General features: G+C 42.7%; 1 protein-coding gene across 1 annotated transcript in view; it reads left to right on the top strand.

Annotated features, from left to right (window-relative positions):
• Nucleotides 1-20,827: 20,827 nt before the first annotated feature.
• FNDC1 (fibronectin type III domain containing 1) overlaps nt 20,828-23,056 on the top strand; it is an 87,298-nt gene continuing 85,069 nt past the window's right edge. The window contains exon 1 of the mRNA XM_081906761.1: nt 20,828-21,081. Coding sequence (XP_081762887.1) covers nt 20,976-21,081 — 106 coding nt within the window. The 5' untranslated portion in view covers nt 20,828-20,975. The remainder of the gene's footprint in view (nt 21,082-23,056) is intronic.

The following is a 23,056-nucleotide window of genomic DNA, read 5'->3' as shown; positions in this document are numbered from 1 at the left end:
CTGCAGCATGGGATCAGATCAGAGCAGATTCTAGTATTATGAGAGAGGGAGAAAACATTTTCAAATTTATCCACATCATGTAAAATTTTAGGCACCTCTGTCACTTCACTTTTTTTTTCTAAACTAAAAAGCCCCACACTTCCAGTTTAGCTAAAAAAATCCCCAAAGCCTTTCCTCTCAGTGAAGAAACTCTAGCTGTTTGGGTCACCCTTTTCTATATTAAGCTTCACCCTTTTTAAAAATAGAGTGGCTGGTATATAAATTTTAAAAATTATATATGCAAACATGGTTCCCAAATTAAAACTTGGTTGTGCCTAGAGTAAATTTCACAAAGTAAAAGACAATTAGTGAAGATATCCTATATAAAGAGAAGGTTGAAGGTATATTAGAAATAGTACTAAAGAAAATGAAAGAAAGAGAGAAGATGAAGCTGTTAAGAGGTAGGGGAAAGTCAGTCATTGTATGAGCATGTATAGAAGAATTAAAAAAAAAAAGACGAAGAAGTAGACTATGTATGTAAATGTAAAGGAAAAGATGCTGTTTACCTATAAATTTGAAATTGCAATAATAAGAAATAAAAAAAATAAAAATAGAGTCGCTGGCTCCAGATCTTCACTGTATGATTTTTAAGTGTATTTCTTCACTGTATGATTTTAAAGTGCATTTTTAAAGATAAACCATGGAAACACATGAATGAAGTACATGAAGCTATTTGGGAACCCCTAGCCTAGAGTGGAAAACCAGAGATAGGCAGGGACCATCTGGAAACAAGGGTGGTCCAGAGAGTAAGATGACTTATTGAAATGAATGCATAGTATTATGTGTATCCTTGCATATACCCTGGACCTGACAAACTTTCTCAGGCCCTACCCACCTGATGAAAAAGAGTTCCTCCAGCCTTTTGGCTTGGAGCCTCCTCTCTGTTATCTATCACTGGGTGCACTGCCTGTAGTGATGAGCAGGATTTCAGATGAGGCTGCTGACGCTTGCTGGGGCATCCGCATTAGGGATCTCTGCCTTAGGAGGTACTTGATGGACTCAGGCTTGATGATTCTTTGCTTCTCTGGCCTGTGTTACTGGCCATTCTGTCTCATCTGGATCCTCTCTCTTTGAGTCATTGTCCAAGACACTGCTGGGAATCTGGGTCACACTCAACAAGTTTCTATCCTAGATACTTGTAAATGTGTCAAATACTGTAATACAGAAGCCTGTGCAAATAAGGATTAAGGTATAGTGGTATTTGATTTTTCAGTAAATGAGAGCCCTGAGGGGTTTTTCTGGGTGTAGGGGGTGTTATTGACTCATGTGTCAGAGCTAAAGTCGCCCACATGGCTTCGTTTCACGACAGAGTGGGCAGATTGCAAGGACTTTTTCTTAATTTGATTAGTAACTTGTATTAAAGAACATATATTTTTGGACCTTGTCTGCTCTGAGATTCTAGTAGCTGTGCCTGTGTGAAGGCAGAACACGACAAACATATGTTGCTCTGCTGCATCTTGACTGATGTAATGCATCCCTATACATATTAGTTATCACTACTACTATCTTCTAGAGGACTTTGCATTGGCCAAGGTCTCTTAGGAGGCTGAAACTTCCTATACAAACCAAGTAGTTTGTTGTTGTTGTATTTGTTTTACAAATATTTACAAATATTACAAATTAAGGCTGTCAGGTGATTAATGCCTGTATCAATTCATTACTTCTAACCAAGTCATTAACCAACAATTCCATTAAGGAACTATGTGGGAAAATCTCAGACTTACTGGTTATTACTATGTTTCAGAATTGGTCATGTGTAAACTCACAGGTTGACAGAATATCAGCTTTTAGAGGTTAAGTTAGGCCTTACTGTGATCATCCTTTAGCCAGGTGAAGTAGGACTTGTGCTTCTTGCTGCATATGTTGCTGAACGTTTTAATAAATTTGTATTGTATTCCATCATTCTAATTTGGCTTTTAAGTTATTTTATTTGTTTGCATTTGTTGTTGCTGCTAAGTCACTTTGAGACATTTGTTTATTGTATAAAGTGACGAAAAATGCTAATGATGCCAATAACAATAACAATAGAGTTTTAAAAGTCAAATAGAATCCTCTGTGAAATGAAGAAGTGGAGCTGTAACATAACATTTGATGAAGAGACGGGCCTTGAGTGACACACAAGAAAGAAGAAGAAGAAGAAGAAGAAGAAGAAGAAGAAGAAGAAGAAGAAGAGGAGGAGGAGGAGTTTGGATTTGATATCCCGCCTTTCACTCCCTTTTTAAGGAGTCTCAAAGCGGCTAACATTCTCCTTTCGCTTCCTCCCCCACAACAAACACTCTGTGAGGTGAGTGGGGCTGAGAGACTTCAAAGAAGTGTGATTGGCCCAAGGTCACCCAGCAGCTGCATGTGGAGGAGCGGAGACGCGAACCCGGTTCCCCAGATTACAAGACTACAGTACCGCTCTTAACCACTACACCACACTGGCTCTCCAGAGAACCAAAAGTAGAGATATAAGACAATTGCCCACACATTTGTCACTTCACGAACCATTCTGACCTTTAACACCCACAAGTCAGTGCAGGCTCAACTAGGGGCTCACCAGATTCATAGCAAGGTTAATGAGGGCTTCTGGGAAACCGCCACTCAGGACCAGGGATGGGCAATAAATTTGATTCTGTTTGCATTTAAAGGGGAATGTCAGGAGGGTTGGAGAGAAGGAACAGAGGACTAGCGAGGAGGAAGAAAGTGCTGTTTTGAATGTGTGGCATATGTCTGGCAAGGGGAGACTGTGATCAAGTGCTGGAAGGGGCTGTGTAAGAAAGAGATGGAAAGGGGCAGCATGAGAGTTGCACCACCTCATGCAACACCCTGATCATCACGTGCAAGACTTGACTGGGGGGGGGGAAAGGACGGCAGCATTCCTTCACAATGCAAGAAATTTTGCAGCCTTCTAAGGGCATCAGATGCTGGAGGAAATTTATACCTTCCCTCAGGGGCGGGGAAGGATTTCCATCATAATTATGGGAGGTGAGCTGTAAAATGTTCTGCTCCTTGACATTCCCTTGATGCTGCCCAGCTGACAGGGGAATAGCTAAAAGTGGGCTTCCCTGCTTGGAGATAGAGCAGAACTGTTGGTAGGATGTGAGCCTTGGGTAACAGATAATGCCAACTGCTGATGCTGTCTCCTCACCTGAGGTTTATGAATCCTTTGGGGAGAGAGATTAAGGGGGAGAGAGGGGGGCAATTGCTGTAAGCTGCCTTGAGCCCAGGGGTAAGGTATAAATATAATAAGCAGATGAAATGGTCCAGCTGAAGAATGGACTACTATTGAAAATAACTCCTTTTAATGGACTGCCTATGCAGTAGAGATGCATCTCTGATGAACAAGGGAAGAGTTAAATGCATTTTCCCTGGTGTTCTTTCCCAGTGGAGCATGTGGCTCATTCATCTCTTGAAACGTGTCTTTTGTCACAGATGCATGCAGTACAACAAACCTATTCATTCCTCACCCTGGCAGCAAAAGAGCTTGTCCTCTCCAATGAACCTCATCTTCTGATTCCCCACAAGGTACCAATCTCCTTTCATTACCCCTGCATTGGTGCTCATGGAAAGACTTCAGAAGAAAATGTACTGACCTCTAGCCAATATGTGTGCCTCTAGCTTCCTTGTTTTTTGCCAGTTCCGGGCCTCATTTACTGGTGAAGAAAAAAGAGGTCAGGAAATTTGCACTAAATGGTTACATCTGAGAAGCAGGAACATTAGGCTGCAATCCTCATGTTGGAGTAAATTCCACGGAATTAAATATGCCTTGCATCTAAGCGGACGTGTTTAGGATCACACTGTTTATGGTCTGTGCTGGTGCCTCCCATTGGGCAGTGAAGATCTGGTGTATCACTGAAAAAGAGACTATTCATCACCCACCAAAAAATAGGGCACAGATCTTTCACGAGCTAATTCTTATGTAGAGATGCAAATTTAGAAATAATTTCTGTAATTGAAATAGAAAAACAACACATCTGGCCATAGTGAGGAAGACGGTGAACAGGTGATCAGGTTGTCAGCCTGCATCCCCAGCGCTAAAGGTTGAGGGGTAACTTTGAGGCCCGTGTTGTTCTTCCTTCCTTTGATACTTTTAGCTTTGAAGCAGACCTGGACCAGCCCTTCAAATAGAGGAATATATCTTGACAGCCCTTGAAACAGACGAGCGTCTGCTGTAAAATAGGGCACATGACCACTCAAAGTGTAGATGCTTCTGCCCCCTGCTATGGATGGCTCCTAGCACTGTGGTACAGCCCACTCCTTCACCACCAGTGAAATCTTTCATAATGCAGGATGGCAAATCAAATTGATGGACTATGCCGAAAAGGCAAAACTAACTGGGAAGCTCAGGAATCAAGAAGACAATAAATTTTAAAAAGAATGGGAAATGTTTATAATGCATATACAAAACCATTGTAAGCAGGTCAAAACATTAGCAGGATTTTAAATACACTTGTAATGTAACAGAACGTATAGATAATTTAAGAAGATGAAAAACTGGAGAAGTACTGATATGCAGTTGAAAATAGAATCAAAAGGACCCATGGATGGAATTGGAGAAAGTCAGGAGATTCAGAGTAATCTGATATTTGGATTTTGTATTGTTTTATGTTGTATGTTTATATTCTTGAAAATAAATTAAAAAGATTATTTTTAAAAAAAACCCATAATGCCTTTGAGCCAGGACCTCCTATCTATGGTGGCGTGTGCACATTTTGCAGTAATCCAGAGGGGGAAAACTGCTTGGCAGAAATAAAAGTTCTCACACTCAGATCTCGTTTGGCTCCCATATTTTGTCTTTTCAAACTGTGTTTGCGCACAAAGAAGCATGCAGTAGCAAAGGAGTATCAAGCCTGATGGAATCTGTGTTTCTTGACAGCAAATCATTACTTAATAGCCACATGACACTTCCTATAATACGTTGGTTTTAAAAGCTACCTGTTGGTTTTTCCTCCGGCTAAAATCCCATGAGACAAGATGCACAAAGGGGTAAGCACCGGAGCCTACAATTCAATGTAGCTATATAATAAGAAAGATGGGGAAAATTGCACCTCTTCATTCGCATTGCAGCAAGTGCAAATGCCAGAAAGACAGGGGATTATCAGCTCATTTATGAGAGTTTGCCTCTGGTGACACATGGGCAAGAGTTCTTACACCATTCTGCACATTGCCTTGGAGTAAAACATGACACCCACAACAATACATTTGAGTGGAAGATGTTTTTCCTGTGTCTGAGCTAAAATGTGGCTTCCTTTCCATATATCCCTTCCCCATTTTGGTGATTGATCACGAATGGGGGTAAAAAAAGGGACCACTTGCCAGACCCATAGAAATTAGTGAACCTAAGTTGAGGTTCATCCACACTTCCATTTGCCCCATGTTCTCTAGGTGTGGGTCTGAGAGGTTTTTCTTTTGTCCTGCCACTTCTTGCTGCTTACTCCTGAATCGGCACAAACATCAATTGGGTCTTGGATGCCTGCAGATTGATGTTTGTTCTGATTCAGCAGTAAACAGTGAGTTTTCCTGGGGAAAGGGGCAGGACAAAATAAATAAGAGGAGAATTGAAAATGTAGATGAGTCCTCAGTCTTATCCATTAACTTAAATGGGTCTACTCTGAGTAGGGCTAGCACTGGACCCTTTGATTAAATGAAATCTGATTACATGAATCAAACTGCAGCGGCATATGATGTAACTCTGACTGCAAAATATAAAAGCAGGTTTTGCAGAGCCCTGGTTGCCTGTATCTCCTGATTCAGGTGAAAAGGTTGTGTTTGAGGAACAATTAGCCATGCAAGATGCTTAACAAAGCAGATCTACCACAAAGTTTCCTGTTTAAAACTAATTGGAATGAAAAAGAAAGTATCACTTTCTTGGACTGAAAAATCTGATGGAATAGACAAATAGACAATTTTTTTAACACAGATGCTTGTGTACTCATTGGTTATTTGTTATTTGTTTTTATATTGCCACCAAAGCTTCCCCTCCACACTTCACTCCGAAACAGTGGATTAGACATAGCTCTGGTGATCTGTGTGAGGAGTCCCATCTTACATGGAAAGCAGTAGCGGGGGTGGGGGTTAACCAACGCCAATCCAAGAGCATTAGCACCAGCAGGTCCAGAATCAGGTAGTTGGTCAATAAAAGAGCCCATGTCTGAGAGCCCATTGGATACAAATTTCCTTTGTATGGTGATGAAGTTCAGTGGTACCTCGGGTTACAGACACTTCAGATTACAGACTCTACTAAACAAGAAATAGTGCATTGGGTTAAGAACTTTGCTTCAGGATGAGAACAGAAATCTTGTGATGGTGGCTCAGCAGCAGCAGCAGCTAAAGTGGTATCTCAGGTTAAGAACGGTTTCAGGTTAAGAACAGACCTCCAGAATGAATTAAGTTCTTAACCCAAGGTACCACTGTAGAAGCGGATTCTGCTGAATTTCTGCATGCAATACATACCGTATTTTTCGCCCTATAGGACGCACTTTTTCCCCTCCAAAAATGAAGGGGAAATGTGTGTGCGTCCTATGGGGTGAATGCAGGCTTTCGCTAGCGCCTGGAGAGCGAGAGGGATCGATGCGCACCGACCCCTCTCGCTCTCCAGGCTTCGCACACCTCTCCGCTGCTTGCGGAAAGTTTTATGCATGCTGAAGCCTGTGCGCGCTGAGCTCAGGCTTTGCGCACCTCTCAGCAAGCAGCGGGAGCCAGCGCTGGGCTCCCATGGCTTGCAGAGAGCTGCCGGGGGAAAAAATAATAATTTCCCCCCTTTATCCCCCCCCCCAAAACTAGGTGCGTCTTATGGGACGAAAATAGGATGAAAATAGTCTTATAGGGCAAAAAATACGGTATTTAAGAAAAGGAGTGCATTCCAGAAAATGTTCGGAACTTCATTTTGATCTTCTTATTAACCATCTTATGTCTGAAGGGCTACAAAAAGGTTGACAATATCCTAGAGGTGCACTGAATATTGGCTATGAGTAAGAAGCAAGTCTCAAGTCCTTAACAGCATGAAAGAAGATCAAGCGATCATCAAAAGCACATTTTTTGCTTTCATTTCTGACACTCTGCTGTTGTTCCAGCTGGAGAAGGGCTGTGCTCCAGGCTAATGTCATAAGAAGGTAGCAACTTGACAAGTCTGCTTCTAATTTTAGAGCCTGAATGGTAAACATACCTCATGTACACTCCCAATTGGAATGGCAGAAAAAAAGGATAAAACTGCTAAGCTTTGACTATGTGGATGCCCTTGCCAAAGATTTGTTGAACTTCAGTTTATTGGCTCTCATCCAGTCCATTGCTGAGGCAAGACAAGGCAGATGTAAATGTTCTGCCTTGGTCAGACCACACCTGGAGTCCTGTATCCAGTTCTGGTCGTTGCAATTTAAGAAGGACATTGACAAGCTGGAATGAGTGCAGAGGAGGGTGAGCAAGATGGTCAAGGCAAGGGTCTGGATACCAAGCCTTTTGAGGAATGGTTGAAGGAGTTGAATATGTTTAGCCTGGAAAAGAGAAGACTAAGAGGAGATATGATAGCCATCTCTAAATATCTCAAGGGCTGTCACATGGAAGCTGGAGCAAGCTTGTTTTCTCCTGCTGCAGAAGGTAGGACCTGAACCAATGGCTTCCAAGTTACCAGAAGGGAGATTACAACTAAACATCAGGAAGAGCTTTCTGATGGTAAGAGCTGTTTGACAGTAGAACAGACTCCCTTCAAAGATGGTAGACTCTCCTTCCATGGAGGTTTTTAAGCAGAGGTTGGATGGCCATCTGTCTTGGATGCTTTAGTTGGGATTCCTGCGTTGGACACTAGGTGATCCTCAGGTTCCCTTCCAACTCTACAATTCTATGATTGTCCTTTTAATGTGTAAATTGTAGCCGCAACAAGAAAACCAGCAGCAGATATCAAAATGTTATTGCTGGAAGATAGAAGAAGACTGTTGCCCATCCCTCTCCAGAGAGTCTGTTATGTCAGTCGCTATCCAGCTGGAAGAGACTGTGCCCCATTATACTATTAAAGCTGCTACTATGAATCCATCCCTGAAGTTGGGAGCAAAAACTCTGATGTCGCTCTAGTAGGTTGCTCTACCTTCTCACCTTTCAAGCATTGCCACCCCCACCCCCTGCCTCAAGAAGACTTGAAAGCGCTGTGTAATATAGATGAATTCCCACTGCTATGTATGAGAGCTATTCTGACAGCTTTTGTGGTTAAGCGAGGCTGACACACACTTCAGAGCTCTCTTGGTGTGCTGGGCACACTTAGGGTTACTGAAATAAAGTGCCCCCAGCACTCCAAGAGCTAAAGATCAATGGGCAGACTGCTTGGAACATGTTAATTTGCTTCCTGGGACAAAGTCTAAATCACTTTCAGACAAAAACAAATAGTCACACGAGGTGTGTTTGCTGTACGCCCTGCCGAGCCCAGGGCAAAGATGTTTTGAAGCCTGTGCCAAGCATCATTTGAGCCTTCCATTGCTTCCTTTGCATCTGGGTTAATTCTGCTGATTCCAGTGTTTCCCAACCTTGTGCCTCCAGCTGTTTTTGGACTACAGTTCCCATCATCCCTTGCCACTGGTCTTGCTAGTCAGGGATGATGGGAGTTGTAGTTCAAAAACAGCTGGAGGCACAAGGTTGGGAAACACTGGATTAAACTATACAATTGAGCCTTGGCTGCCAGCCTTTCCCCTTGATGGAACAATAACACAGCACTGTGGCAAATTCCCCTGAATGGCTCCTGTATTTTAACTGAGGCATGTATGGCTGACCAAATGGACTCCATGACTAGTTAGGAAGGTGCGGTATCAGTTATAACACTGTCACCACCAACCACCACTGGCCTTTCAGACTCAATCAGGCCAAAGCCATCCAAAATAAATAAAAGCGAAACCCAACTGCATGTGCTGTATCCAATTGTTTCTCACTTGTACCAATTGCACGGTACAAGTTAGAAATATGGGACAATAACAAGATTGGTTCAAGTCTATTTGTTTTAGGTTACAAGGCAGAACAAAAACAGAAGTGTGCCCCCAGCTATGAATGAGTCACAGCCTCACTGTTTGTGTCTCGTATCAGATTTGAATCCAGTCCTATAGTCTTCTGTGATCTGCATAGAATTTATTACTTTGATTTATTTACTGAATTTCTCTGCTGCCCTCCATCTGAGGATCACAGGGCGGTTTGCAATATAAAAAAACAAAAGCACAGTACTATGGCCTGCAAACTGCTGCCTCTTGCATTGCTTGATCTTTTGGCCTTCCTTTGTTCATTTTTTCTCTGTAATCAGAGGATATATGCCTAAGCACTTAAGTGGGCACTTCATGCATCTGGTGAAATGGTCCATGAAAGCATATGGCACCATAGGAATCTGGAAAGCTGGCCAATACCAAGTCAGGGTATTTGTCCATGTAGCCTAGTATTGTTAATTTGACTGACAGGAGCTTTTTATCCAAGTTTTTAAGCTTGCACAAGACTTTGGTATTAGGGTTTATTTATGCTGCAGTTTAATAAGAGGTGGTTCCTGCATGCCCTACCAATAATACTATGATTCAACTTTGCTGCCAACTTTGCTGCCACATACACCCAGACAACACCATTACTGGCCCCAACAACATCACACATACCATCTCGGGACTATTTAATTGCTCATCGTCTAACATTGTGTATGCCATCAAATGCCAACAGTGTCCTTCAGCTCTCTATATTGGACAAACAGGCCAGACCTTACGCCAAAGAATAAACGGACATAAATCGGACATCAGGAATCACAAGACAGAGAAACCAGTAGGAGAACACTTCAATCTCCCAGGACATTCTATACAAGATCTCAAAGTAGCTGTTTTACTACAAAGGAATTTCAGAAATAGACTGGAAAGAGAAGCTGCTGAATTGCAACTTATCACCAAACTTAAAACCATGGAGAAACCTGGTCTGAACAAAGACATTGGATTCTTATCTCATTATACATGACAAAGCCACTTTTCACCTTCTCACCCCTTGCTTTTTCCTGTAATACCTATTGCAGTCGTTAAGAGTCGTCAACAGGCTCATCACAGCTATCTGCCCATCACCCATTCCCACCACCCTTCTGAGTAATACCCCTCCCCACCTTCTCACTATATAGAAGGGTCTGGAAACTTCTGTTTCAGTGTATCTGAAGAAGTGTGCATGCACACGAAAGCTCATACCAAGAACTAACTTAGTTGGTCTTTAAGGTGCTACTGGAAGAAAAAAAAATTTGTTTTGACTATGGCAGACCAACACGGCTACCTATCTGTAAATAATACTATGGTCATTGCAGCAGCACCCTAGGAAACAGCATGCAAACTGGGGATCTCCGGTGCCTATCTGTTTTTCCCATGCCTATATATTTCTCTCTCTCTAGGGAATCAGAGGCACACCACAGCTGTAAGGCCAACACTAAGATATTGTTTTGCTTAAAGCAATTGCACTATATTTGTATTTCAATCAATTCTGTCAGTGTGTCAGCTCAGATCATTTGCTTTGTAAACCACACACCACTTTCTGCTTTTACCTTCTGAAGAAGCACCTTGCAATACTCAAAGGCTTGAAGGCTGCTTCACTAGAACACATCAGTCCAATAAAACATATTACTGTAATGTCTTCCTTAGATAGCATGGCCACTGTTCTTCCCACTGCAGTTTTTTATACTTTAGGTCTAGAATTCTTGTGGGCTGTGCTGCCCCCCAGTGACTGAAATGTTGACTTACTCGTTTTGATTTCTTTCAGATACATGTCAGGCAGCTTCTAGCTGCAAGAAGCATTCCAAACTTAAAAATGGAAAGCATAATGCTGGTGGTCAACAAAAGAGGTTTAAAGACTGTCTCAAGGCAAACCTAAAAAAATGTAGTATAAACACTGACAACTGGGAAACACTGGCCTGTGAGCGCTCCAGTTGGAAAACAGCCTTTACCAAAGGTGTCATAGGCTTTGAAGTCACTCGAACTCAGGACGCAAGGGAGAACATGCTAAGAGGAAGGCACGCTTGGCAAATCCACACTGTGATCAACTCCTGCCTGGAAACTAATGTCCCCAGTGTGGAAGGACGTGTGGATCCAGAATTGGCCTCCACAGTCACTTATGGACTCATTGTTAAATGAGTGATCGCCAAAGAAGAAAGAAGACACAGAAAGAGAAATGTGAAAAATACTGAAAATTATTCCTAGTAGGAATAAAGTTATCGCTGTGTGGGAGGATCTCAACGATAAAGATGAGCGTACTGCCAAAATTGCTATTTTTGTTTCAGACAATTCCAATAATCAAAGGGACTGTGACCTTTAAAGAATGGCAAAGAGTAATTTCAAGGTATATCTGGCAGGGTAAGAAGCCAAGAATTCAATTTAAGTTACTAACAGATGCTAAAGAAAGAGGAGGCTTCGCCCTACCAGACGTGAAATTATATTATGAAGCTTCATGTCTCTGTTGGTTAAAGGAATGGGTAAAATTAGAAAATACAGAGTTGTTAGATATAGAAGGATTTGATAATAGATTTGGGTGGCACGCATATTTATGGTCTGAAAAGAAGAAAATCCATAAAGGCTTTGAGAACCACATTTTCCGAAGATTGTTGATAGAAATATGGGGTAGGTATAAAAGCCTACTTGAACCAAAAACTCCGCACTGGTTGTCTCCATTAGAGGTTATGAGTGTTAAAAAAATCAATATGAGAAGGAATTGGATTACATATGGGAATTTGATTGTTAAGGAAGGGAAATGAAACCCTATGAAGAAGTAAAAGAGTTTGTATATGACTGGTTGCATTATTTTCAAATAAACGAAATGTTTAAAAAAGATCTTAAGGAATATGGATTCGTAGAGAAAGATTCAAAATTTCAAATAGAAATAATAAATAATGAATATAAAATTCTATCTAAAATGTATAAGATATTGCTGGAATGGCATACAAAGGATCAAGAAGTTAAATCTGTTATGATACAATGGGCCAGAGATTTTGGTTATAATATACAACTTGATTGGATTAAATTATGATTGGATTGGATTAAATTATGGATTAAATTATGGAACGAAATTGGATTAAATGATTGGATTAAATTATGGAACGAAAACATTAAATTTACTGCATGTACTGCATTAAAGGAAAATGTTATGAGAATGATTTACAGATGGTATATTACACTGGTAAAACTTGCAAAAATGTATAAAACATGCAAGAAATGTTGGAAATGTAAAGAAAAGGATGGTACTTTCTATCATATGTGGTGGGAATGTAAGAAAGTGAAGAGCTTCTGGGAACTGATATATAATGAATTGAAAAAAATGTTGAAATATACATTTGTTAAGAAACCAGAGGCCTTTCTCTTAAGAATTACAGGAAATGAAATAAATAGAAAGGATTGTAAACTTTTCCAATATGCAGTAACAGCGGCTAGAATATTACTGGCCCAGAAATGGAAACAAAAACAAGTACCAACATTGGAGGAGTGGAGAATGAAGCTGATGGACTATGCAGAACTTGATAAACTGACAGGGAAGATTAGATATCTACGAGATCAAAAGTTCATCGAGGACTGGGGAAAGTTAGTAGAGTATTGGGAATGTATAAGTGATAATGAAATAACATTAGTGGCATTTAAAGAAGCTCTGGAAAAACCTAAGAAATATTGCAAAAAAGAAAAACAGATGTGGAAGGGTACGTTAAAAGGCAATAGCAAATTTAGGAAATGTGTAATTAAAAAGTTTAATTCGGGTGATTATCAGAGAGGCTGAAGGAAGTCCAAAAATGAGAAAAAATTTTAAAGTTGTAATGTGGTGCGATATGTATTTTTCTTGATGAAAACCAATAAAAAATATTATTAAAAAAAGAAAATTATTCCTAGTGGGCCACCTGAGGGAAGCTAAGTTGTCACAAAAGGGGATATTAAAGTGGATACAGCTTTTTATCCACAGGAGGGCACAGAGGGGAACCTACCTCCTCAATTTTATTTAGTCATTCATTTCAATGATTCTATTATTGATTCCTGTGATTTCAATGAAAATTGTTTGTCCCTGCTTTTCTCCAAAGGAAATCAAGGTATCTAACAGACGATAATGAAAACAGAGTGAGCAAAACACCAATATATATATTCAAATTAATAAATTAATAATATCCAACCTATTTAACAAATTCCAGTAGCACAAAAGTAGCATAACTGAGCCAGCAAAAATTACACAATGAATAAATGCTTTTTTTTTTAAAGTCAGACCTTCGCCAGTCACCTGAACAGCATAGTGATGAGGCCTGACAGACCTCATTCAGCAAAGTATTCCATAGAATTGGTGCCATCACATAAAATACCGTGTCCAATGTAGTGTCCCTGGGGTGTGTGTGTGTGTACATACACACTACTTTATTTTCATTTCTTACTTTAAAAATTAATTTAAAACCCAAGAGAAAGGCAGGCTACTTTTTCTGCTCACCTTAATAATCACACTACAAATAGTAGACCAGAGACCATTTTTAAAGGTTTTTTTTAAAAAACAGATCTAGGAAAGACTTGGATCACACTGAAGACAACATAAATGAACTCTTAGTAGCACGTCTTCTCGGAAAGAACACCACAGAATTCAATGGGACTTACTCCCAGGTAGGGATGGAAGGATCTTTCCATTTTGATTCTCCCAGTTTCTCATTTCTCAAATCTTAAATTCAGTTCCCTACATTTTTCAGGAGTCTGTGGGTTTTAAAATAAGAATCCTCATGAAAATTCATCGACATCTTAGTGCCAATTTCTCTCAATAAACAGATTTTTACCTGCAGTTTTGACTAATGTACACATTTCTGAAAGCAGTTTCCTCTAATATAATGTATGTTTGTATGTTATTTTCACCAATATATTTGTTTTTATACACACTGTTTCCTAATGCATGCCTTTTTTTTAAAAAAAAGTAAACATTGGCTAGAGAATTACATCACAAAACTCAAGTGTACAAATTTTGAAGGATCTTTGTGTTGTGGTTTGCATAATGTTTTGGAATGTGCAAATTTTATAGAGTCAGCTATTAATGCCTACTGAATCAAATTTCTCCTCTATCCCCACCCTTGGGCATATAGGACTGGCACCTAAAATATCACATCTCTGAGCATTAGTGACTGCTTGTAATGTGCTCTAAAAAGCCATTTATCACATGGAAAGTTGAGTTAGTTCAGAACTCTGGATTTCTGCAGGGATGAATGAATAAAGGAGGGAGAGAGAAGACAGAGCAAACAGGCCTGTGGAAACTCAGTAATATTTTATTTGGAAAATGCATAAGGTTGACAACAGGGCAAGTGAGAAAGGAATGTGAGGAGCATGTTACCAAAAACATTAAGACAAACAATACATATGTCTTGAAGTATATCAAAAGCAGGAAACCAGCCAGAAGGACTTTGGAAGATGTTAGATACATACCCAGTTTTGAAATGCTTTATTTGGGAAGGACCACTGATGGAACTAGTGAAACAGAGAAGGCAAGAGGTGGATTAGTCATGAAAATGTTCAGCTTGTCCCTAAAATCAGCCTTCTTATTGGAGGATTGTAAAGTAGCCAATGCAATGCTTCATAGTGTTTCATAGTGGTTAGAGTGTCAGACTAGGACTTGGGAGACCATGGTTCAGGTTCCCAGACATGAAACTCAGGGACGGCTTTGAGTCTCTCGCTGCTGCTCAGCCTAACCTACCTCACAAGGTTGTTGTGGGGATTAAATGAGGAGGGGGAGTACCATGTATGCCTCCTTGGATTCTGTGGAGGGAAGCTGGGATACAAAGGCAACAAATAAATACAAATAAATAAATAGATATGTTTGGGGTAAATGTGCAGAAATCATTAGTTTTTAAGAGAACAAGCACTGCTGGGAATATCAGAATGGCTTCTGTAAGCCTAAACCCAAGTCCCGCTTTTCCAATATTTTAGAGTTCTTTGAAATTTTCAACAAGCATCTGTTCAGTAGATATTACATATTTGGACTTCCAGAAAGCTTTTGGCAAAGTCCATCACTAAAGATTCCTTAGCAATTATGGATTTGAAAAAGAGGAAGCAGAGAGCCATTCTTTCTGCCTCTATAGTCATTTGCCCAGGTCTAGAAGCTACTCAGAAAAGCAATAACAAACCTAGACAGCATCTTAAAAAGCAGACACATCACCTTGCAAAGATCTGTATAGTTAAAGCTATGGTTTTCCCAGTAGTATGGAAGTGAGAGTTGGACCATAAAGAAGGCTGATCGCCGAAGAATTGATGCTTTTGAATTATGGTGCTGGAGGAGACTCTTGGGAGTCCCATGGACTGCAAGAAGATCAAACCTATCCATTCTTAAGGAAATCAGCCTTGAATGCTCACTGGAAGGACAGATACTGAAACTAAGGCTCCAATACTTTGGCTACCTCATGAGAAGAGAAGACTCTCTGGAAAAGACCCTGATGTTGGGAAAGATAGAGGGCAAAAGGAGAAGGGGGCGATAGAGGATGAGATAGTTGGACAGTGTTCTTGAAGCTGCCAGCATGAATTTGACTAAACTGCGGGAGGCAGTGGAAGACAGGAGTGCCTGGCATGCTCTGGGGTCATGAGGGTCATGGGGTCATGAAGAGTCGGACACAACTAAACGACTAAACAACAACGAGACTCTACTCAAGAAAGACTGGATGCCAGGGTAAATATGCACCAGCCATGGTGTGTCCAGGAAATAGGAAACAAGAATCTGTATCCCCCCCCCAAAAAATCTAGTGGTATCTGCTGGCCATTTTCAGAAGTATTACATTCATGAACATGTTCTTTTTTTCTCCTCAACCCTTCAGCCATACTGCCATGGTACATGGCTTTCCTTTATTGCCTGCCAACTCTAAGAACAAAACATGGATTTATGTGGCATGGATAAATAGTTTGATTAAAGAATCTGTAGTCCTTTTCAGTTCAGCAAATTGCAAACTTCCTGTTGGCATTCAGTTGCTGGTGGAAGAAATGAGTTCTTCTGATCATTCTCTGGAAGCAGAAGGATATGGGTAATGATTCTAACCTCTTGGTCAACTCCATCAAAGACCATTTAGAGCACAGCTATGTTTATCAACCTCCTTTACAAGGACAATGACCTCATTATCATTGCACAAGATAACCAGTTATTTTGTGCTACACACTGCCTTGCTGTTGAGTTGTGCATTTTACCCTTTGACAGCTTAGTTTTAAGCTGTGGCAGATCATTTTCTCAAGAACTAGCAATGGATCGCAGGGCTATTTTCCAAAAGGAGGCCTACCTGACAACGCCATCTTTCCCTGCATGCCACCTCTGTTTATTTCTTTTTAATAAAACTTGAACAAAGAAGCCACATTCTTTTAGCATTAGTACACTGACCCGATTGCTTTCCACATCACTTTCAGGGAACAACTGGTTTGTATCATTCACTCAGAAGAAGAGTAATTTATGGAAGACTCGGAATCAAGCGGAATTCTGTTGTTGTTGCTTGAGCTTGGCAAAAGCTGCAAATGTGAACCATGCATTTGGACTGCAGACCTTCCAAAAAACGATTCCCTTTACACCCTCAGTGGAGTTAATGTAAACACCAGGCAGGCTATTGATGGGATATTTAAATCATTGGCCACTGAGAAGCCATCCATCTTTCTAACCCTGCATTACCAGGGGGTCTGAAATGTATGCTGAGAGATGAAATCCCCATTATCTCAACAGGTTGGAGTTGCCATCTCTACTCTCCAGAGGAAGGGGGAGAAGGAGCAGGTCATTTTTCATTTGCATGTACAGTGGTACCTCAGGTTAAGAACTTAATTTGTTCTGGAGGTCCGTTCTTAACTTGAAACTGTTCTTAACCTGAGGTACCACTTTAGCTAATGGGGCCTCCTCCTGTTGTTGCCACCGCGCAATTTCTGTTCTCATCTGAAGCAAAGTTCTTAACCCAAGGTACTATTTCTGGGTTAGCAGAGTCTGTATCCTGAAGCATCTGTAACCTGAAGTGTCTGTAACCTGAGGTACCACTGTATTAATCCATTCAGGTGATTTTAACAATGTCCTTTCCCTAGTACTGGGATAGAGCATACTTTTCTCTCTCCCCCAAATTAGAAACATACACAACTTTGACAGATTCACTTCAGAAGTTAGGTCACTTCTGATAGCTGGAAGGGAGCTCACCACACAGATAGCACTTCTGTTGAGCTACCATAATTATAATTGTGTGAGGAATAACCCTCATGAGGTGGAGCCATAGCTCAGTAGGGCAAAACATGCTGGGCCTTTAATAGGCCCTGGGCTCAGTTGCTGGTTGCTGACTGCTGAGAGAGATGGGCAAGATTTCTTTCTGCAATGCTGGAGAGGCGCTGCCAGTTAGTGTAGACAGCACTGAGATAGGTGGACCAGTGTGATGCTGTCCTCCAGATGCTGTGGACTACAACTCCCATGATCCCTGACCACTGACCATGCTGATGGGAATTGGCCTGTAATATCTGGAGGTCATCACACAGCAATGGAGATTGTCCCCTTCTCTTGCCTGAACATGTGGACAATGGCACATCAGAAAACCATCTGAATAGGAGCTTCACCCACACTTCCCATTAAAAACAGTGGCAGAATTTTCACTGGCTGTAAAAGGCAGGCAAAATTTGGATAGATGATTGACTTATTTCTTACGTGGTGACAATAATTTTTGCAGCTCTAGCAATGCCAACCATCAGTTCCAATCTGAGGTTTGGGCATGCCTCTTCTTTCTGAATGCTGTGTCTGTTTCTGATGAGCCTTTTAAATTATGGGTGTGCTTTGACACTCCACCCTCCATTACACACCCCACTACTGGCCTAACTAAGGTAACTGAGCAAAACAAATTCCATATAACCATGGAGACAAGCTGGTGCTTATTGAAACGTGGCACCCAGGCAGAGTTCCATTCTGTGAGGAATTCCATTTGTCATCCCCCCACCCAGCCTTCCTTCAGATCTTCTCCGAGGGTAAAAGTTTGTAAAGGTAGACAGGTTCAAAGGTAGACAGCTGTCAGGGAGACTGATCCTTCCACTCCTTTGCTCCACCATTCTTGCACTAGATAGGCTAGCTGTCTCCACAGAGATATATTAAGGAAACGACCACACAGTAATTTTTAGGAATGCCAGCTGATTCTAGAATGCTTATTAACTGCATGCCTTTTAACTGTTTAAGTGCTACAATGTAAATAGCTCTGCACATTGCCAAAACATCAATACACCATAGATTTAAAGAGCACAATTTCCCCCAAAGAATCACGGGAACTGTAATTTAATCCCTCACAGAGCTCTTGACAAATTGCAGTTCCCAGACACATGCATGTCTCCTCTGATTTGAATGCAACAAAATACACATGTGCTGTCATCACTTATGATGTTCTACATACAAGTTTTCATACCTTTCTCCGCTATGTGGAAGTGCTTTCTATATAGGGAAAGTGCAGCATGTGTACAACTTTGAGGATTTTAATGTTTTTGTCAATTTGGCTGTGTCTTTTACTGCTGCCTGGCACAGGACGACACACAGGAGGTGTGGAGTACTGTTATTGTTAGGATTAGCTGAATTTAGCATTGCTAAACTTTGCAATGTTTAGTTTGAGGGGCACTTTTATCTGAGATATGCATTAACAGCTACGCATTGTGTCACTGGATAAAGAGTGATGACCTGTTTCCTGCAGATAACTGTACAGTCTGGTATCCAACTGGATAGGTGCACTGCAAAAAGGATTAAGAAGACCATTAACATTAAAATAATTTTTGGAATGCATCAAATTCAGGAGGGGAGCAGGGAGTAAACAAATCTGCACCTTGAACTTCCTTTTGTTTCATCCATCATTGTGTTGCCCAGAAATATGACAAGGGCATTCCAGGAAGGAAAGGGGGAGAGAAAGAATTCAGTGGGCTTCATCAGGTACATCTTAGGAGAGATTCTGAAAGGAAATAAAGACCTGCCAGGCTAGGGAACCATCACTGTATGTTTTGTGCTTCTTTACTTGACTCTGAGGAACCAGTGGCCCTCAAGATGTTGCTGAACTCCAACTCCCATCAACCCCAGCCATCATGGTCTATGGTCAGGGATGATGGGAGTTGTAGTTCCAGAAACTTCTGGAGGTTCACAGGTCCCACCCCACAGGCCCACCACTTTAGGAGGTGTAGATATCATAAGACAGAGCTGGCACAAACAGTCTTCAGGCTTGCAGGATCCAATTGTGGTCTTTCAATGGAAGCCTGGAGGCAATCAGATAGAGTCAGTTGCAAAGTTGTGACTTGGAGGGCAGAGCCAATTGCCTACTGAGCCCCTGAGTCTTATGCTGGACTGACCAATACCTTACTGGGATGGATCCAGACTTAGTATGCTTTGAGTCAACCCACTGAAATCAAAGGGACTTAACAGTGCAGCCCTAACCATGCCTATGCAGAAATCAATCCTATTGAATTAATTGGACCTGACAGAGGAAGCTGCCTTATGCTGAGTTAGACCTACTGGTCCATCTAGATCACTACTCTCTACACTGTATGGCAGCAGCCCTCCAGGGTTTTCATAGAATTATGAATTACGAGTTGGAAGGGAACTTGAGGGCCATCTAGTCCTACCTCCTGCAGTGCAGGATTCTTTTGCCCAGTGAGGGCCTCAAACCCTTGACCCGACTGGAGATGCTGGGAATTGAACCTGGGATGTTTTGCATGCAAGGCAGATGCTCTACCACTGAGCTACGGAGTTAAGAGTGCAGCCTTAGTCACAACTCATGGTAACAACTTAAGGCCAATTAATTGGATCCATCTTGCTGTGCTACTCCAGACCACCTGTTTTTAATTAGCACCCATCCAGATTTACTTGCACAAAGCTGACACAGAGGTCTGACTATATTCGGTCTTTATTGAGCACTCGTTCTGATGTGTTGGTTGAGTACGGCTGCCATATGTCCGGATTTTCCTGTTAATGGGACTTCAAAGGCACAGTTGACATCTGGGGGGGGGGGGAGATTTCCAAAAGGTGACACTTTATCCTGGATCTTAGGCAAGTCAAAATCACTCCTTTTGGGGGGCATTTTTGTACAAAAACGCTCAACAATGTTGGGGTCTTCCTTAAAAAAAGTTCAACAACTTTCAACAACTTTCCCTTTTGATATACGGCAACCCTATTGGTGGGGAGGTTATACAGCAATAAGTGTCCACCCCACATTTACTCTGGGTGCTTGCTGGGTACATCTTCCTAGTCATCAGTAGTTCACCCCACACTTTTCAGTGCATTTCCCTATGACTTTCCAAACCACAATAAGTTTAAAAAGAAGTAGATTTGTTGTGCTAGGGAGACAGAGTTTTTTTAATATGCTTTAATTGTGCAGGAATACATTTATGGAATGCACATGAATGACACACTGGAAACCACCTGGGTGATATAGCAGTGGCAGAGGTGAGATCGGGAAACCGTAGTTTCAAATCCCTGCTCCCTCCTGCTCACTTGCTAACCTTGTGTCAGCATTTGAGAGTGGGGGAAGGCATTATTATTATTAATAATAATTGAATTTATATACCGCCCCTATACTCGGAGGTCTCAGGGCGGCTCAGCCCTCTTCCGATATACTTCTTTACCAAATGCAAGGCGTCTGTTTGTTCGCTTATTTATTTTTCCACGAGGAACACTCCAGCCTATCCTCTCCTCCCTTGCGGCCTGAGTTGGTACAGCCCAGAATCCTACGACCACCTAGCGGTAATCTTGCTCTTGGCCGCCGCTGCCGTCGTGCTGGCAATATCGCCGTCGGCCAGTAGGGGGAGACATGGGCGCGGGGAGAGCGAGCGCAAGGCAGAGACCCGCGGGAGGCAGCGCAGCCGCGGGAAGGGCGAACTTTCGGGAGATGCAGCAATGAAGAGAAGCGGCGAGCGGCGACGGCGGCACCGACGGAGCGTGCCTTGATCGCTGCCGCTGGGACCCGAGGGGAACTGCGCAGCCATTTCGGCGCGGGCTTGGCACTGCGGAGCCCCCTCCCCGCGCACCCCGGACCCATGGCTGCTGCCGCCGCCGCCGCCGGCCCGGCTCCGCGGATCCTCCTGCTGTCGTCGTGGGCGCTGCTCCTGCTCCTGGCTGCTCTGCTCCACTCCGCCGCACCAGGTACGGCCCCCTCCCATCCCACTTATTTCTCCCCAGTGAGGGGGTCTCCCTCCTCGAAAAGGGGGCGATGAGGGTGCTCTCTGCGTTTTAATGCCAGGGACAGCCCTCCCCATATCCAGCATCAATGGAGAACTTTACCCCCCCCCCGTCTCTATATTTTTTTATCTACTCTCCACCATTGATTTCCCCTTTCCAGATATTGTGAAGCCCTCGGGGCAGGGATCCCCGTCTATATTTCTTCTATCTACTTTCCATCTTCGATTCCCCCTCTTCTGATATTGTGAAGCCCTCGGGGCAGGGATCGCCAACTATATTTCTTTTATCTGCTTTCCATCTTCGATTATTTTCCCTCCTGATATTGGGAAGTCCTCGGGGCAGGGATCCCCGTCTAGCCTGGGCTCCCTGTAAAAGCACCTCGGTGGCGGAGGGGGAAAGGGTTCAGCCGTCGCGCTTGTCTGTGTATTCCGGGAAAGGGGATCTAGTCAGAGCTTCAATTCTCCAGGAAAATATTTTCATTTACAAAACGTGGGGAATGCTGTTGAAAGTCAACCACAGCTTCAGCGCAAAACCAAACGTCCCGCTGGCGAGGCATTTTTCACTCTTGAACCTCAGCCCCACCTGCGCCTCAGATCCCTCCTGCTCCTCTTTAGGGTTCGGGGTTCCCCGCAGCCGCTGATCGCCCAGTGACACAATTAACAAAAACGCTAACTGGAATCTGCTACAGTTTAGCCTTTGCCAAGCTGGCGCCCTCCTGAGGCTTCGGACTACAACTCCCATCAGGGCTGGGGCAGCCCAGTCAGATGGCTGGCATATAAATAATAAAATTATTAATATTATTATTAAAGCGTTTCGGGGGTGGGTGGGTGCCAGGTTCGCAAAGGCTACCGCAGAGCATCCCAGCCTTTCGTCTGGGAAGAGAACTGCCTTGTCCTGGAATGCAAAGATTGCAGTTCTTCGAGAGCAGTTCCCTTTGAGCTCTGGGGAAGGAGCAGGCAGACGACCAGGCAGGCAACGTGGAGCTCAGTGCTGTGGCCTGCAGAAGGTCCCAGGTGGCATGTCCAGGCAGGGCTGGAAGAGAACCCTGCCTGAAATCCCAGAGAAGCGTTGCCCGCGCGTGTAGGGGATGCTGGGCTTGATGCACCAGTGGCGTGACTCTGTAGAAACTCCTGCGTAAACTCACTTTCCCTGCGTTGGCTTCTGTTTGTGTTTGTAATGTGGTTCCTTCCCTCTGTTCCCCGGTACTTTCTCTTCTCCCGGGTCTGCGCATTCTGCTCCCCCACCTTCCTGCCTTACAGGAATGGGAGAAGTAAGCTGTATGTGTTGCTACAAGTTCCACATGCAGCCAAGTGCAGGAATTCCGAGCTCCAAACTTGCCCACGGGGCCAGTAGTTCCTTGACGGCAGGCGTTGATGGTAATTGCAAAGACAAGGGGGCTGAACCTGAAGCCGTGATTACTTGCTTGGAAGCAAGTTTCATCGAAGCACCGAGACATATTCTCAAGAAAATAAGCGCAGGCTCATTATGTCTATGTCAGGAAAGCGGGCGGCGGGGGGGGGGGGGGAGGAACCACCCCAGTTAATTTGCAGGCTTTTCCTCCCTTGCTTTTAATGAACAATAATTCAACGATGCTAACATAATGAGTTACGTGATCTGCACCATGGCTGATTTCCTAAGGCAGAAGTTTGTGTGATTGGCTAGTATTGCTTTCTTTTGACACAATATCCTAAATCATAATGGACCGAATAAATGTGGCAAGGAAAAAAAACCCTCCACAACCTTTCCCTGTGCATTTTTTCAATTCCTTGAGAACTGTTTCTTTTGGAAGTGAGCAACAGGACATTGGTTTCCAGGGAGAGGAGCGCTGGAGAGCCATAATATAATATGGAATGTCCTGTTTGGGGAGCCTATGGCTAAAACACCTGTAACCCTTTCGAAGATATTTTCTTCCTCCCTCCAGGCTCTTGCTGCCTTTCTG

This window comes from Podarcis melisellensis, assembly GCF_964234715.1.
Source record: "Podarcis melisellensis genome assembly, chromosome: 3".
Classification (NCBI taxonomy): Eukaryota; Metazoa; Chordata; class Lepidosauria; order Squamata; family Lacertidae; genus Podarcis; species Podarcis melisellensis.
The sequence above is the reverse complement of the archived record's forward strand: the minus strand, read 5'-3'. Positions and strand labels throughout refer to the sequence as shown.